The sequence below is a fragment of the Hydra viridissima genome, unplaced genomic scaffold, assembly GCF_058129835.1.
Source record: "Hydra viridissima isolate aposymbiotic clone 2 unplaced genomic scaffold, HvirCarnegie_v1 scaffold_10, whole genome shotgun sequence".
NCBI classification, from domain to species: domain Eukaryota; kingdom Metazoa; phylum Cnidaria; class Hydrozoa; order Anthoathecata; family Hydridae; genus Hydra; species Hydra viridissima.
Genome location: NW_028324309.1, coordinates 13,195,949 through 13,213,611, shown reverse-complemented (window position 1 = coordinate 13,213,611; position 17,663 = coordinate 13,195,949). Strand labels below are relative to the sequence as shown.

Genomic DNA, 17,663 nt, shown 5'->3' with positions numbered 1-17,663 from the left:
CGTTTTGAAACAAAAAGGCGACAAAAAATCTTCGTTTTTATGTTTGTTTTGTATAGTACTCCCTCTGTTCAAAAAAAACTTTTCCGATTTAACAAAAGACTTAGAACAGAAATTGGAACAGTATTTTGGGACAGAAGGAGTGATAGTTGATTTTAATTGCGAAAATTCGTCAAAAAATAATACCAAATAGTAGTGCTCAGTCGTATGATGAATCAAGATTTTGAAAAAGGCATTTTACCTAAATTAACTTTTGTTTGAATGTAAATAAAAATATATATAAAATTCGATTCGTGTAGGCTTTTCACGAGTGCATTACCTCGTACCTAGAAATTCTTCTGACAAATCTTTTTATTCCGGTATTTTAGTTAAATTAAAAATTACATTTAAGTTTATTCTTAGTCTGTTTGACTAATTGATTTCGGCTAGTGTCAGCCTGTGAATGACTTTTGATTGGGAATGCATCTGGCGAAATATCTGAAGTAAATCTTGCCATTTTCTACGCTAGAGATTTTAAAATAATCTTTCAAGTGCATTAAAAAACAATTGAAAAGCTAAATCTCTGCAATCATTTTTACATATTTTAAATGATTACCCAGATTTAATACAATATTGCTGCGAAAACAGCCAAATTTAACAATTACGAACTATTTCGGTAGCGATAAAAGTATTCTTCAAAAATTAACTCAGTGAAACATTAAAAAACTAAGACAAATTTACGCAATTATTTGCAAATTTTATTTTTACGTTTCTGTTTACGTCCTGCCGATGAGCAGCCGCCCGTCAAAAATACATCAAAATTACATCTATAGCCGATTAAATGCGGACGTCGCGTCGATACTGGTGTGTTATTTGGGAAGTGTTTTGACAGATTATGAAATCAGCATTTGCATTCTGCCCTGGTTTATTGTTAAACGTGCTGCTGGTGCACCTTTGAATAATTTTTTCCTGATTCAACATCCAGGCATATAAAGAACGTTGCAGCAAATGTTGTACAATTATAAAAACATGATATTAGATATAAAACAATTATCAAAGATTACATTGGCCAAAATAATTTATGCTGATTCAGATTTACAGTTTGTTTTTTGTTTTTTTGTTAACTCGATGCACTGGTTCAAATTTTGATTTCCTTTCTTGTCTTTTATTAATTGACTTCTCAGGGTAAATCAATATTCAAAATATTTATACAGTCAATTGAACTGAAATGAACAATCAAGTACAGGATAACATCACATTTTTTTTTTACATACAGACATAATATACATAAGAAATACTCATGTCACATATTTACATGTGTGAGTGTTTTAAAAATGTCTTGAGTGTTTCATGTCCAGACACTCGTTGAAAGCGTTTACAGTATGTGTGAGTCACATCGACCTTGATATCTATTCTTGTGCCTTTGTCCATTGTCTAAATTTTCATCACATGGTTTACATACATTATGCGGAGCCTCATGGTTTATACTGATCACCCAGTAAACCAAGTAAGCTCTTTTGACAAAGTCACTAATGTTCATTTTTTGATTTGGTATTGTAAAATGTCTGAAAATGTAACAAAAATTGTTTGAAAACCTGAAACATTTCCATCGTTTTGATGCTATTACATTAAACTGTGTGTGGTGATTAGAATTGTAATCCAATTTGAGTGATAACTCCAATGTTATAGGGTTGGTAGTGAAGGCGTAATTATGAGTGTTTCTTTGACCAATCAATCCAATAGCAATAATTGGTTGACCGCTAAACTTCCGTTGGTGGGTTGATTTTGAGGGGGATAAAGTAATTTGCGCCACCCAAAACTTCCAATAAAGCAGCAAAAAAGGCAGAAGTGCTTATAGGCCCCCGCTTTGGTATAAATATGCAGCTCCCTGGCATTCACCATCACTCATATCACGGTCAACTCAGACTGACCATAGTCCACTATTACAAACAAGCCTAAGTTTCTAAAACATGTAACAACAGGTTAGGCAAACATGGATAAATATCAAAATGCTTATAGATAAAAAAACGTGATGTAGTTGAAAAAAAACTATTGACATATTTGCACCCCTAACTACCTAAAAACGACTGTCACACCCAAGTCAGCAAAAAAAGTTTTTTCCTTGGCCAGTGTTATAAATAAACATATAGCAGGTGATAACTGAAAAATCCGACTATACTAAAATATAGACACTGGATTTTGTTTTTTCGATTTTTTATGATTAATACCATTTAAAGTAAAATTTTTTGTATGAGTTATTTAAAATGAATCTAATTTTCTGAAGTTTGTTAAAATATCACTCTTTATTCGTTTAACAAAGCCAGGTTTTCGGTGTGACATGTTTACATTCATACGTAAAACTGTAAGTTAAAATTTATTTTTATCGAATTAAATTGGTTTTAATTTAATAGCAGCTCTGCGCAATGTCTTGAACAAAATAACATAAGTTATGCGAGATATCGCAATTTTTTTATAAAATCATGTATATTTGTATGTCAAAATATAAAAATTATTTTAAACAACGCATACAGAAATTTTGATTGCTATTAATCGTAAAAATCTACTAATATATATCATTTTTTTACAACATGATCTTACTAAATCATATTTAATTCTTATTTAAACAAAATAAATTATATACTTTTATTATTTTAGATAAATGAATAAAACGAACAATAAACAAACGTGTCGAAGTGAGCTGATATACAAATATTATTTGGCAATTCACAAAAAAAATTACAAAAGTATTATTTATAGGACAATTGGACTTGCTGAAAACGAATATAACTAAGAAATGAGCTCCAGCAAATGGACAGATGGAAAAGTAATGACCACAATGAATATTCGGATTTTAAAAGTAATGCTCGACCAAAACAAATGGAGTCTCGCAACGACTAGTAGCTTGAAAGCAAAGGAGACTTAAAAAGTTATGATTCCAGTTCCTAAGTCTTTTATTTTTTCGATAAGAACACTAAAATTATGATTGTTCACTTTCATCATTGTTTACATAATTGCAAATGTGCCACAGTGTCGTATACAAAGGGGAAGGATTTGAAGGAGTATTACATCTTTAGGAAATGTTAAACGTCATTGAATTATTGATAAAAAGTTATAAACCAAGACTAAAACTTAACTAGAATTACAACTTGGTTTTAATTCTCAATAGCTTTAACCCAAGGATTTGTGCCAACCTGAAATGACGCAATGATATATCAATGGACTGTTGTCAATTTAAAAGAAACGGCTACTGGGATTAAAAACTTTTAAAACTTGCTTTACTTTTTTTTACGGAATTTTTGTGAAGTCAAACATCTAGTTAATATATATCATTGAGTTGACATCTAGTTAATATAAAATAATTGTGCAAGACTAGAATAATATATTCTCAACAGGTCCGTATATAGACTTAAAAATCTAAACCAGCGTTTCTCGTGACAAGGTGGGGGGGGGGGGATAAGGTTCTTAAAAATGATCAATTCCAAAACCTCTCATTTAAATCTCCTTAACAATTCAATTTTTTAATGTTAAAAATTAAATATATGCTGTAAAGGGGGCATAAGAATTTTAGAAAGGCTTAGGTGGGGCATGGGACAAAAAAGGTTTGGAAACACTAATCTTAACGTTCTTTTAAAATTTTTGGAATAGCATTATTGCGTTAAACTTATTATAACTGATATAATATTCTAAAATATACTGAATTGATTTTTTCGTTTATATTACAGCTAAAAAGTTAAAATGGCATGGCGATTCTCAAGAATTACAGCGATTGACATTAACAAAGTAAGCAAATGAACATATGGGTTACTTTTAATTTTGAGCCAGATTAGCTTTTTCAGCTAGGAAGTTGTATGCTTTCGTGTTAGATTTTTTTAGAGTTTCTAACGTTTTTTTTTTAATAATTCAAAGTGTTTGGGTTAAATTTTTCAAATGAGTTATTGAAAGGGTATGTTCTAACATGTAAGAATGAAAGTTCACTTCTTCTCAACCAAAATCTTTTGAGTCAAGATGTCTGCTACAGTAAAATTCCTACTATTTTTTATAATATCAACAGCTTAGATTTTAATTGGTCAAATATTTAGCTCTTTTTTTTTTAAGTTAAAGCCCATTAAAAAAATTATCAAATAATTTAAGCTCAAAAAAAAATAACAAAAGTCATCCTTGGAGATGTGCAAGTAAAGTATCTAAATTCAAAAAGTACTTCTTTTCAAAGTTCATTTTACTCTTTTCATTTATTACATAATTTTATCAGGAAAGAAAAAGTTTAAGCTTTGTTTTTTCAAGTCAGAAATTGAAAAAATTCTCAATGAAAAAAAATAACAAAGTTATAATTTTGAAATGAAAATCCCCCAATACCAGGTATATTATCTACCTCCAATACCTGTTATTTTATAGGAAACTTGACTTAACTTTTTGGATTTGTATAATAAACTAATTGAACTAATTAGTTAGGTTTATATTGTATGATAGGAAAATACTTGGTTGGTAAAAAAGATTTTTGTTGTCATTCAGGAGGAAGCACTCAAGCAATCTCATTCTGTATAAAACTGCTGTTAAAGTTTTGGCAAAAAATTATACCTGATAAATTAAGAATGGCTAGGGGTGTGAACTAGAATTTACACAATTCACAAATTAAAGAAAAATGTTTGAGGATTTAGTATGAAATTAAAAAAAAGTAGATCAATATACTTATTTGGTTGTTAGAATATGGAAAGAAACTGAAGACTATTTTCCATAGGACATATTCTAAACTTACTTTTGCCAATTAAGAATTGTTACCAGGGCTGGTGCTAAACTCTCTGAAAATGATGGTTGAAAAAAATACACAAGTTCAATTATAAAGATACATCAACCACTATGTACAAATTATTTTATCAGAAAATATGAATGGAAAAATGATACTCCTCAAATACCACTTCTAAAGCCTCTAAGAACCAAAGAACAGGTTGTACATTACTTACATAAAATTTTTTTTACCAAATTAATTATTTTACAAATGAATCACAGAGGAAAATATGACATCAAAGAGGAAACAAATCTAAGTAAAATCATACATACTCATTTGAAATCTGAGTAAAATCATACATACTCATTTGTTAAATTGGTTTATTGTTCAATTGGCTAAATGTACTATTTATAAAAAAAGTAAACAGTATTTCACTAATGAAATGTACTTCCTGATGTAAGAAGTTAATGATAATTTATCTGATGTATGACTTAAATAATCCTGAAAATTAAAGTAACGCAAACAAGAAAGCATAATTTTTGAATGAAATTGTAAGAAACTAGTTTTCTCTTTAACAGTGGCGTATCTAGGGTAGGGCAGGTAGGGCACGTGCCATGGGCGCCAGCCTGAAAGGGGCGCAAAAGAGGCTTGGTTGCGATACAATAAGCGAGAATTATATAAAATAAATTAAGAAATAATATATCATATAAAATAAATATATTATATAAAATAAAGTTTGTGTCATCATTTATTAAAAAATTGTAATTAAGCACTTTATGTGGGGGAAGAGGGGCGCGAGATCGGTGTTTGCCCCAGGCGCTATTTACCCTAGGTACGCCACTGCTCTTTAACTAGATCTTTTTCTTTGTTATCTACATTTAAGTTATGTGCATTTACACTTATAATGAATTTTTACACTTCTTTACATAAGTAAATGTGTAATGTATAAAACTGAATGCTACATTATGTCCTTTTTATGTCACTTCAATGCACCACAAAACTTAAGGAATTTGTATTTCATTTCATTTTAACAACAACAACAACAACAACAACAAAACACTATTTTTGACAAATCTTGCCTGTCTAGCTTTCATTCTTGCTTTAAGATAAATTAAATTTTTTTTACTTTTGGTGAGTTAAATTTTGTTACTTTTTAATAAATTTAAAAAAAGGAAACTTTTTTCTAATTTTAAGAATTTTTTTTTTTTAGCTTTAGTATACAGAAAAAAGACAAGAAATAAATACTGTGATGAATATAAACAATAATTGTTATAATAATTCCTGAACTTTTTCAATATGTAAATCACTTGTAAAGTTACAATTAACTTTAAGCATTTTTTTGCCATGTATGCTTAAAAAGTGTTTTTTTATAATTTAAGAAAGTGTTCATTTAGTGTCATGGCACATCTGATTATTTTATGCCAAATTTTTAAATTTTAAAAGAGATAACAATAAACAGGAGTGGATATATAAATACACAATTACCTATTTTATACAGACTGGATGGTAGACCTCTATGATTACATCATCAAAAGCAGGAAGACTTATAATATTAAGTAGATGGTGCTGTAATAATCCAGTTAATTTGGATATAGCTATTCTGCTATTGATCAAACTGTTTGAGAATAATATTCCCTAGACGTGATTACCTTTTACCAACATGTTTACCTCATACTAAAAGCATAGACAAGATTGATAATAAAGGGTTATTGTAAGTGTTTTATGACTTCAAACATAAAGGAAATATAAGAGAATAACTGCTGCAAATTTCTTTGGCTTTTTTATTACTTTCCTCTCTACATCTACAAAAGTTTATTCTCTCAGTTAAACATTGGTGTTTGGTTTTCTCTAACAACAAAAAAGACCTTAACAACAAAGTATAGGCTTCTATATTAGTTTTGAAATAAATAGAACTTGCAATAATTTTTGTATTTAGACATTCAAAGTTGAAAAGTTTTGTTAAAAACTTTTTGATACTAACATCACATGCTTTCTACGATTTTGTTTTGCCCTTTGAAAATATTGCACAATAATGTTACTTAACTAAATGTTTTAAATTTCTTTCTTACAAGTACTAAGCGTGTTTATGAAAATAAGTATTTTAATTAAAATATGTATATGAATTTGTCACATCAAAACATTAGCTGTTTTAAATCTATGAAATTTTTTACTAAAGATAAGCTATTTTTCTACAAATTTTCTCTTCAGCCATCTTTTATTAACAATAAAAGTACTAAGTTGTTTTTTAAAAAAGTAATAAAATTTTTTTCAACTTCTTTTGATAAAAAAAACAGCTTTAAAAAACTTTGTTTTTAATGCAACACATTGTTTTATACATTTGATGTATTTTTGTACTTTGAAAAATTTAAGCCACCCATTTGCTGAATTTTAGTTCATCATTAATTTCAACAGCTGTCCTGAAAATAAATTGCAATAACAATGTTTGATTAGCAATAGAAATTAACAGATGTTGTCCATCTTGCATTATGATGTTAATTATTTACTCTGTAATACTGTTTACAAATTTTTTTAAGGTTCAGAAATGAAATATACTATTTCTTAATGAGTTTCACATGTTGAAACAAATGTAATAATCAAATCTGTAATTTGGCTCTAGTTTTCATGCAAACAGAAAGTTTACATTTTCAAACTACAGACAATAAGTAAATAATCTGCCGAAACCAAACAAATATAAAAGTAAACCCGTTTGTTTTTATTAAAATTTAGTTAAATTAAATTGGCAACAGTTAATGTATGCAATAAACTATTGTTTACTTTTATCAAGAAAAACTAAATTAGTAAAGTTTAAAGTATTCTAAATCTCTCACTAATGTTGTCTTCAGTTTGTGTCCCTTCTGCTTCTCATTACTCTCTTTTGTATTCAAGGATAGGATTATATGTTGCAATTGTCTAGCAGTAATCTGTAAGCATTCATGGACTCAAATACCATATCTTTTTTCCATAGCTCCAATATCTTTATGGAAGCATTCTCCATGGTTGTTACTTGCTGCTCCACCATTTGATGGTAAAAAGTTCAAATGAGAGTGTACAAAATGAATCTTTAAGGACATGTTTCAACCAAGATGTTTGTATGCCTGAATGAGTTTTTCAATCACTTTCAAGTTATTTCCTGCTTTATTGTTTACAAGGAAATTTAATATCACTTGACATGAATGTTATTTATGTAGCCTTTTCCTTGCCATACAAAAGAGAAACTTATCACTGCTAAAAAGTTCACATATCTATGGGCCAAAGATAATTCCTTCCTTTATTCCTGCGGCATTAAGTGATCTTGGTAGATGTGGTAGTTATCTATTGGTCACCAATACTCATTATGTAATCTATAGTGTAAGTTGATCATGCATTTTATAAACCTTTCTTTATTAGGTGAATTGCTTATATCATGGAAACTAGAGCCAATATACATTTTTACATATTTTGTTTTTAGTAACCCAAAAATTTTGAAAGAACAGCTCTTTTGTTCAAAACTTTTCACCTGTCAAACTGTAATTAAGGAATATTGCTGTCGTTTGTGTGCTTGATACATATTTTATTATCTTAAATTTAGTGTAGTGCAAAGATAACTCAGAAAATGTGGATGAGTGAAATGAGGTAATTCTATATCATTTTTTAAATTTGTTTAAAATTTTAAAAGGCAAAATGTTTTTTTTGTGTATATAATTACTTTAAATATTTAATTACTTAAACTTTACGTAGAATATTTTGTTTCGATATTTTTATTAACTTGTTTACTCTGAATGCAGTATTTTAAGAAAAATTTTAATTTTTTTTTATGCTTCAAAGTTTATCAAGACCAAAAAAAGAAAAGTACCCTTTAATGTATAAGGTGCGTGTTATTAATCAAGACGGGTCGTCATATTTTACAAGATATCATCTCCCAATGAGTTGCATTAGATTGCCAGTTGACCCTAATTCTTTGACGGAGGAGCAAATGAAGGCAAGGTTAAAAAAACAAAGAAACGAAAGAAAAGTAACTATATCGGAATATAAGGAAGACGTTCAATTTGATCGCAGAGCTATGGCAAAGTTAATGAAGATTAAAAAGTAGTTTGTAAATATTTTATTTAAAGCATATTATGCGAAGCTTGTAATTGAGTTTGTTTTTTTTCGCGCGAGAATATAAATATGAAAGTATGAAGCAAATTTTGTTTGTCTTTTCGAGAACATTTATGTTAAATACTGTTTGGGGAGGATTTCTAAGAATTACTATAAAGTTCCTTTTAAAACAGACAAAATGCAGCAAGTTGGCTTTCAACGAGAAAACTGTAATAATTTTTTATTTTTTTATTTCTTCTCACTACTTTATAATGAGATTAAGAAATAAACAAAAAAATTGAAAAGGATTTCTTCAATGTAAAGAAAAAGTCGCTTGAAATAGGCAAAAGAGTATTTATTTGCGTGCAGCTGTTTCACGCTAAAATTATTGAAGCCCCTTACAGACCGAACATTAGAAAATATGAAAGGCTTACACAATATTAACATGTTAAACACTCTTTGGTTGCTTAAATCTCTATAAATAATTGTTTTTAAAAAATTTGTGAGATTCTTTTTCGTAAGTAAATTGTTTTTCAGTTAAGACTTTTCATCATGAAAATTTTAGTGCTAAATTTTTATGTTGTTATTATTAAAAGTTTGTTAATCGTAACTAAATCATTTGAGATGCTCAACGATTCTCGAATTGAAGCTTCCATGCAATCCAAAAGTTCTAGTAAAATTTGGAGATGCACTGCTATCGTCCCCTTTCTTAAAAAATTTCATTTTAAAAAAATTAAAAACAGTTTAAGAAAAGAAAAAAAAAAAAAAAATTGCAGTAAGTTTGAGAAGTTTCGCCGAATTTTTATGGATTGCTTTAACTTCATCAAACACTGAATGTTCTTTTTAAGCATTTTTATTAGAACTTGATAATCATGATGAAGAAATGTGTTTATTATTTTAACCAACGTCAAATTCAGGAATTTAAGTCTAAGTTTTATTCTTGCTTTTATTGTTGTTTTATTTAAAAATTCAAGTAGAGCATTATGGGAATAGTCAAAATGTTAGATTTAATAATGACACTCATGTATTTTCAAAATATTTCATAGAAAGTATGGAAATATGCAGATTGTTGACTAAAATAAAAAAATGTTAAAACGAGGCCGGTAATTTTTCACTTTTAAAAGGCTTAACTTGTTTCATCATGTCGAGCAAACAAAGAAATGCTAATAGTCCTCTTCCACCTTTACGCTCATTAAAAACTGATAAATCCGCTAGGAGTCCAGAAAAAAACAGGGGAGGATCGAAAGAATTTACAGACTTTATGAACATAATTGCAGAAGGTCCGTTCCGTAAACCTCTTCAAAGCCTCGACAAAATGGAAATTGTATCTCCAACCAGCAAGCATTCAAATGTTGATCCGCATATTTTCCTAAAAGGTAAAATATTTCTATATATAGATTAAAATTTATTTCCAATATTTTATTTCTTTAAAGAAAACCAAAGAACTATGTAAAATCAGGCTAGAAAAATATATATATTTCTAATAAAAACGAAAAATTGTTCACAAATAAAACGCACGCTGTATATCGCTTAATGAAGCCTAAACATTACATAACAAAAAGTTATAATTATCATATCTAATTACAATTTTAGTAATATCATATTGTATAGCTTTTATTATTCATTAGATTTAACTACGCTTGATCCAGAAATCATATTCTCGTTTTTAAAAGAGAGTCCTAATATTTTGGAGAGCTTCGTCCAAGAACATGTTAGTGTTGAGATGTTGGAGTTGTGGCTTGGTGGAAAGACATACTCAAAGTTTCAAGACAATATCACCTTTGCATCCTTAGTCGGTAAGCAGAAATTATATTTACCATCAAGATAAAAAGCAACAAATAACACCTTTTAAATTTAAACACAAAAAAAAGCTATGGGCTGAGTTAACAAAAAACTCCCCCCCCCCCCCCCTTAAAAAAAAAAAAAAAAAAACTGACATATATGCAAATTAATATTTTTCAAAAAAAAGGTAAGAAAGTGTTAACCTCCCACTTTTTCTTTTGCTTTCTTTTCTATTATTCCATTTTTTTTCTAATAGCCATCTATAGACGAGTAATTGAAGTAGTAAATAATTGTAAAAATCATTATTTTTCCACAATTTAAATGGATTGAAGATTTATTTCTAAGGAAAAATAAGTTTTTTTTTCACGCCTTTGTTTAACTCACTTTTTAAAATCTTCTTATAAACAAACTCGAAGTTAACAAAAGCGTTTTTAATTATTCTAACATAGCAATGTAGACACAAAAATTTAAAACCCAGGAGGTTTTAAAAAGTTCATTCATATAGTTTTTATAACTATATACGTTGTTTTATGATACTGTTAATGTTCGTTAGTGGTATCATAAAACAACGTTAGTTCGATCAATCTTTTGTAGAAAGATTTCTGAATTTCCGTTTTTTCTAATTATTGTTAAAAACGAATAATAAAAAAGAATAAATCAATAAAGTGGTATGTAATGTAATTTAACATACTAAAATAACAAAGTAGAATAGTAAAAATCGAATATAATTTAGTAATCGAACTAAATCAAATACAATTAATAAGATAATTAAAAATCGAAAAATTCTTACGCACAATTAACATTAATTTATTTACAAATTAAATAAACATAACATTGATATATGCAACGAACTATTGATTGCTCCAATATTCTGTATTAGTTATATTTTAGTAAATTATTAACTTGTATAAGTTGTGTTATAATATCTTTTTTTTAGTATATATATATATATATATATATATATATATATATATATATATATATATATATATATATATATATATATTCTAAAAAAAAGTATTGATACGATTTTTACTTGCTTACTTTAGGTTATGACATTCCTTCAAGCACTTCCTGGAAAGTAAGCTGAATAAATTTTACTTCATTTTGTAAGGCGAGCTTTAGGCTTTTGTAACAAATTTTTTACCTAATTTTAAAAAACTCAAATATTGTCAAAAAAACAAGACAAAAAAAAAAGCCGTTTCCTCGATTTTTATGAACCGTCAGGTAACAAACCAGGCTTTTAGGTGACATCTGGATAATTATGACATATTTGTTACATAAGTTAAAGTTGATAATAAAAAACTTTAACTAGTTATGTAACAACATCGCCATTACTCCTTTGTCATAATTTTTGCCATAAGAAAACGTTTTTCAATTTTTTGTTATAAAAAATGGTGCTGTTGTGAATTAAACCTTTATCGCATCACAACAATTCTTTTCTGAGCAACAACGTGCTTTTATTGTGCGCAAGTTTCTTTAATATTTGAGGTGAAACGAAAATGCTAAAAAATTACTGTTTTTCTTATGGTATCGCTGAGTTCACCGTCGCTTTGTTGTTACCTCTTAAAGATCAACAAACAGAATGATAAATTGCTTTACATCTCAATTTCTTGTAAAATATTTCATTGAGAGTATTTGTCAGCTGCATTAGTTTTATTCCTATTGGGCTTTGTTAATTCGTAGAACTGACAAAACTCAAAGAAATGTTCCTTTTTCAAAACTGAGGATCTTTTTTTTTCATCCAAAATGGAATTAGGGTTCAGTCTTAAAAATTCTTCTTTTTTATATTTAAGTTAGGCTGCGCTTTTTTTTTAACAATGTTACTTCAATCAATTACATTTAGAAAATATTTTTTAAATTATTGTTTATTTAAAAGGTATTTCAACTTCTTAATATATTGAAAGCAGTTTGCATCTACTTTAACATAAACTAATTAAGAGAGTGATAAACTTTAGATTACCATCACGAACAGAAGAAAATCTCGAAAGGCCTGTTTTCCATGTTTTTCGTCGGTTGCTGTGTTTTCTACATTGTCTTTTATTTTTATTATTATTGTTTGTTTTTTTTCAGTTGCCGAGATTTGCAGTGTTTTTTGCAATTTTTTGCAATTTTTTGCTAAATTTAGCTTCAGGATCTAAGATTTAAACTGCAAAGCTACTAAAATGCCAACAAAACTGACAAAAAAAACGCGTGGAAAATTCGGCTTCCGTGATTTTCTACTGTCCGTATTTATAATCTTGTGAATTGTGACTAAAAAAAACTGAATAATGTTTTGGATACGTAAAAATTCAAAGAAAAATTTTACAATTTTTCACAAAATGTGAAAAAAGTAATAATTTAAAATTTAAAATTAATTCTTATTGGAGCATCTTTTTTAATACGATGCATAGTGACCCAGATTAAGTTAAAAGCGGCAAAAATCACCTTACTACGAAATACATGTGCATTAAACATATACTATACATCAATATAGGGTTTTTGGGGTCAAGGAATTCAAATTAGGAATAAAATTATTTTCACATGCACTAATTACCCGTATAACGCACATGTACGCGTTAAAACGCGCGTTAGCGAACTTTAAAATTCTAAATACCATTTTTAGTAAAAAACGTGGAACTTTTTTTTGGCTGACACTTATGTTTGAAATTGTGCATTAAAATTTTAATTTTCAAAAAAAAATTAAAAAGAACTTGTTTTTTAAATTTGTTTAAAAAAAAAAAAAAAGCAAATAAACTTATTATCTAAGCACTTAATATTTTAACAAAAATGGTAATGAAGTTTTGTAAGGAGGTGGAAAATAAGTTTGATTACAAGATAAACATACCTTATATTTTTATAATTTTATGGTGATAAGTTTAACTTTTTGCACATCCCGTTAAAATTACACATGAACAATATCTATGGAATTATTTAAAGTTGGTTTTACATCAAAAAGTGGTTTACTTAAACATTTTAAGTCTAAAAACAATAAAAGCATTCACTTTTTTTTTTGACTTTTTGCCGCTTTTAGATTAATCTGGGTCACTGTGCGATGGAAGTGTGTTGTGTCACTGTTCTATGCTGCTTTAGCTACTGAACTTAGTCACTAGCATATATATTTTTGTTGTACTTCTACACCCGTAGCAAAAAAAAAAAAGAAGAAAAATTTCATAAGTAAGGTTTCATAAGCTGGTTTTTAAATGTACAAACTGTAGTTCACAAAAATGCGAAACCTAATCAAGTTTTGAATAAACCAAATCTAAGTTTTACGAAACAATGCGAACTTATGCGTTAAATCTTTACTTCACCGTCCGTCTTTTGAAATTTAAAAAGTTATTCACCTTTTTATGTATTAAAACCAACTTCCTTAACATAATTAATGGATTAGGTTGTTATTCGAACAAAAAGACGGACTTCGATTTCTGAACTGTTCGTCTAAGTCAGCAGCGCGGAAAGGAATAGGGGAGATGTGGGTGTTACCGTTTCAGCTCTAACACCCATATTTTCCCTATTCAGCAAAATATAGCATCATTAAAGTTTGGTGAACCTGGTTACCTTTCAATTCAAGAACTTGATTCTGTTTATTCAGTAATTGAAAGTAGTTTTCGTCATTATTTCTATTACAGTCCTCTACGTTTGTTTGCAATGCTGCAAGGCTATAAATCCCCCAAAAAAACAAGATTAGAAATTTTGAGATCACTTCTATAAAATTTCTGTAATTTCCTCGAATTAAAATTATTTTTTTTTTGTTCATTCCTCGCACTCATGTCAAACAACTCAAATATTTCATAGGAACTTTAGACGATGAATACAAAAAATCTTATTATTTACAAACTCGAACACAAACAACCATTGTTATCAGATACAATACCAAAAGATACGAAAGTACCTTTACTGCCAAAAGAAAATAACGATAAAGTTTTGTATTTTAAATTATGATCATAATGTAAAAATGTAGTCGGATATTGACTAATCAAGTCACCATAACTGAATAAAATACTCGGAAGGGAATACACAAAAGTTCTTACATCAAAAATTTTCGGTTAAACCTGGAATAAGTAAAATGTTCATGTTCGAATCTACGATCTGCACTGCATTCGAATACGATCTGCATTCGAATCTACGATCTGCACCAAGTTTAAAGAACAAATGAATAAGTGTGGAGGAAGAACCCCTAATCTTTGCGTGAAATAAGTTTTTTAAATAAGTTTTTTAAAATCAAAAATTAGTACCTGTAGTTTTACATTTTCTGTTGTTTTGGGGCAGGTTTTCAAGAAGGTAATTTACCAGCTTGAAATAAATACCTTGTTGAAAAGTAAGAAATTTTTCTGCGGCTAGAAAGTGTTGAAATTCAAATTAAAATGAAGAATTTTGAAGGTTTTTAACTAAAAAATGTTTCCTTTTTAATTCCATGTAAAACTTGGTGACTTTTGCTTAGTTTTCTCAGAGAACATTGAAATTAAAGGCAAAAAGACGCCATATAAAATAATGATATTTTAAAAAGTCTTAAATGTCAGGCAAATAGCTAACCAAAGGATTAACACACACCATACCTTAGAGTTAAAAAATTACATAAAGAAATAGTTATTTTTCCTCCAGCGCATGCAAATAAAATACGGTATTAAAGAAAAAAATTTAACTTATGAGTTTTATTTGATATATCACTTTCACAAAGAATTCAAAGTTTTAGTAACAAATACTTATGAGCAGCTTTAAGAGTTTTACTCGATATCAGGATGAAAATTTATAAAAGTAAATGGAGTTATCCAAGAAACCGTATCCATTACCTTAACTCAAGCACGTAAATCAATTTCACAAGTCACTACTTATGATCCTTTATCATTTTCATTATCTTATTTTGTGTTATCCTGCTTGTGCAGAACTTTGATTTATACAGGAGCTTCTAAGCTTAAATCTTGTTTATACCTAATTTATGGTAAAGTTGAGGGAATCTTTTGTAAATGCCAATATTTTAATGTAAGATATTAAACTTACGAAAATCGTTTATATCAGGAGTTGATGCTATTTAAAAAATACGAATGTAGATGTTTATCGTACTTATCGTACTAATCGATAAACAATTTTGTTGCTGTTTAAAAATCTAATTAAGAATCAGTGATTTCTTATTACAATCGCTAACTAATTTCTTTGTTTTTTTAAGACGGAGATATTTTCGTGCATGATAATTTTTGCGTTTTCAAGAAGTTCGCATTGTTGCGAAAGCGTAAGTTTATTGACCCCTGGTTACTGTTGTAAACAAATATGGATTTCAAAACGAACACGAGTTGTTTTTAAAGAGAATTTTTAAAATGAAGAGCGTTGAAGTAAATTTTAGGTAAAAATATCTCAATCTAATTTTTACTTTTCAAATCATTAAAATAAGTTTAAAAAAAAAAAAATTATCGTTACAGTTTAAAACCTATTATCATTTAATCATTAACATGTTGAACATCGATTAATTTATTTTCGTTGTTTTGTCAACTTTGAATAAGGTTGATTTAAAAATTAACTTTAAAAAATGAAAGCAAAATAAAGTTTAACCATAAATTTTCAGTTAAAAAAATTAAGTATTATCATAAGTAAAATTTTTCAGTAAAAATTTTACTTATGATAATAAGAACTGTTTAGCCAAGTTTTTTTTTATTATGCTGCCTGTCTGTTATTTGTATCTGTGCTTTTGCTCAAAAGTTGAAAGTGACGATGATAAAAAAAAACAAACTATACTTCAAAGTGCCACAAATTGAAAGGAAATTAATTTTTTTTACATCAGCAATATAGTATTATTAAAAAAATAAACATAAAAAAAGAGTTCAAGCGTTTTTTTTAAAGAATTGAAGAAGGAAATAACTTTTTAGATCTTAAATAAATAAAAATCTTGTGAGGTTCATGAAAAAATAACTTTTTAAAAAACTTTATGCAAATAGGATAATGCTTAGAATTGGGCCTCATAAGTCAAAAATTTAGAATTGTGCTGTTTATATTATTTCAGTATTCATATTTGCAAAATGATTATTATCAGTTAGTCGATTATTTCTTAATTTAGTTTCTTTTTTGCACAAAATAATAATTACTTTTAAGTAATAAAATCTAATAATACTTTTATTTGCTTGGCTTGTACAAACAAAAAATTTGTGGAGCTAAGTTGCTCTCTTACATCAAACCATTGGATACTTTCTCCATCATAACAAGGTTGAGAAAAATACTGTTAGAGATGTCAGTCAACAAATGTTCAGACAAAGGCAAAAATACAGCATAAGGCTGAAATTCCAGTTTGCTCTAAGCAGCATACTATCCAGAAGTTGCAGAAGTTGTTCAGTGAGGGGAAGGCTCTGCAGAAACATAAACTTGACACACTACAGGTCACAAAACAAAGGAAGGCAAATTTATGGAATAATTCTACAATTTCTTTGATATTGCTCATACTGATGCTTTTACGCTAATCACCATTCCAGAAGACGAAAAATTTTATATAGCTCTGAGGCAAAAAAGAAAAACAGGGTTGATGGGAGCTATGTACATGGCTCAACTTTGCCTTGATCCACCATCTTCCGCTGGTGAATTAAAAAAGAAAGCAACTGAAAAAAACTCAAACTCAAAAAGAAAGCAACTGAACACTATGTTGCTTAACCAAATAAACCTCTCATCAAGAAATGGAAGTCCACTTTCATTGTTTCAGAGCCACCCATTGTGCTCTTAAATCACACAACTAAAAACTGAGTTTAAAGTTGCTGTATCTTTAGCAGTACACTATAATGGCAAGTTAATGGTGTATTTAACTTCCACCATGCATGCAGACTGTCCAGTTCTAGTATTTGGTATTGTAGTAAGCAACTACTTGGTGTTCCAAAGCTTGCATCAGGAATGGTTTAAGCTGCTGACACTGTTGGATACTTTGAGGAGTATGGCGTTATTAAATGAGTTGTAGCATTGTGCTTTGAATCTAGATTGTCTAGTGCTGGAACTTATTTGTGTACTTGAAGTATCGTTAAGCCAAAGTTTGGCTGAGATTTACTATTCTTGGGATCTTGCCATCATATAATTGAGTTAGTGGTTGGTGCAACATTTGAGGAAAATGTGGTTAATCAAATTTTGCTCTATGAACAATTTTGGGAGCACTGACAGTTCATTGATTGAAGAATTTTTA

General features: G+C 28.5%; 2 protein-coding genes and 1 long non-coding RNA gene across 13 annotated transcripts in view; 2 read left to right on the top strand and 1 right to left on the bottom strand.

Moving 5' to 3' along the window:
* Positions 1-3,424: 3,424 nt before the first annotated feature.
* Positions 3,425-8,811, top strand: LOC145181506 (large ribosomal subunit protein mL55-like). 2 transcript variants are annotated; one of them, XM_090065476.1, is made up of 6 exons: positions 3,425-3,575; positions 3,699-3,756; positions 7,665-7,788; positions 7,888-8,047; positions 8,268-8,311; positions 8,504-8,811. In XM_090065476.1, exons 3-6 carry the CDS (start codon positions 7,769-7,771, stop codon positions 8,766-8,768), a joined length of 489 nt encoding a protein of 162 aa, XP_089921602.1. In that variant the 5' UTR covers positions 3,425-3,575; positions 3,699-3,756; positions 7,665-7,768; the 3' UTR covers positions 8,769-8,811. The 2 variants fall into 2 exon arrangements, with proteins under 2 accessions (XP_089921602.1, XP_089921603.1); XM_090065477.1 differs by lacking the exons at positions 7,665-7,788; positions 7,888-8,047 and having other exon boundaries at positions 3,426-3,575.
* A 969-nt stretch (positions 8,812-9,780) lies between these two features.
* LOC149883197 (uncharacterized) lies at positions 9,781-11,136 on the bottom strand. The gene is made up of 2 exons (XR_016456253.1): positions 10,741-11,136; positions 9,781-10,124 (listed from the first exon to the last, which is right to left on the bottom strand). It is a non-coding gene; the product is annotated as an uncharacterized LOC149883197 (long non-coding RNA).
* Positions 9,800-17,663, top strand: part of LOC145181099 (putative 3',5'-cyclic phosphodiesterase pde-5) — a 20,656-nt gene continuing 12,792 nt past the window's right edge. For 3 of the 10 annotated variants that reach the window (XR_016456245.1, XR_016456244.1, XM_090099852.1), the window contains exons 1-3: positions 9,800-10,131; positions 10,384-10,551; positions 11,587-11,618. Coding sequence is in view for 1 of the 10 variants with exons in the window: in XM_090099852.1 (XP_089955978.1) it covers positions 9,897-10,131; positions 10,384-10,551; positions 11,587-11,618 (435 nt within the window). In the remaining 9 variants the exon portion in view is untranslated. Of the gene's footprint in view, positions 10,132-10,383; positions 10,552-11,049; positions 11,206-11,586; positions 11,619-15,685; positions 15,855-17,663 lie in introns of those variants that run through there. The other 7 variants (XR_016456247.1, XM_090099854.1, XR_016456246.1 and 4 more) reach the window with 5 other exon arrangements.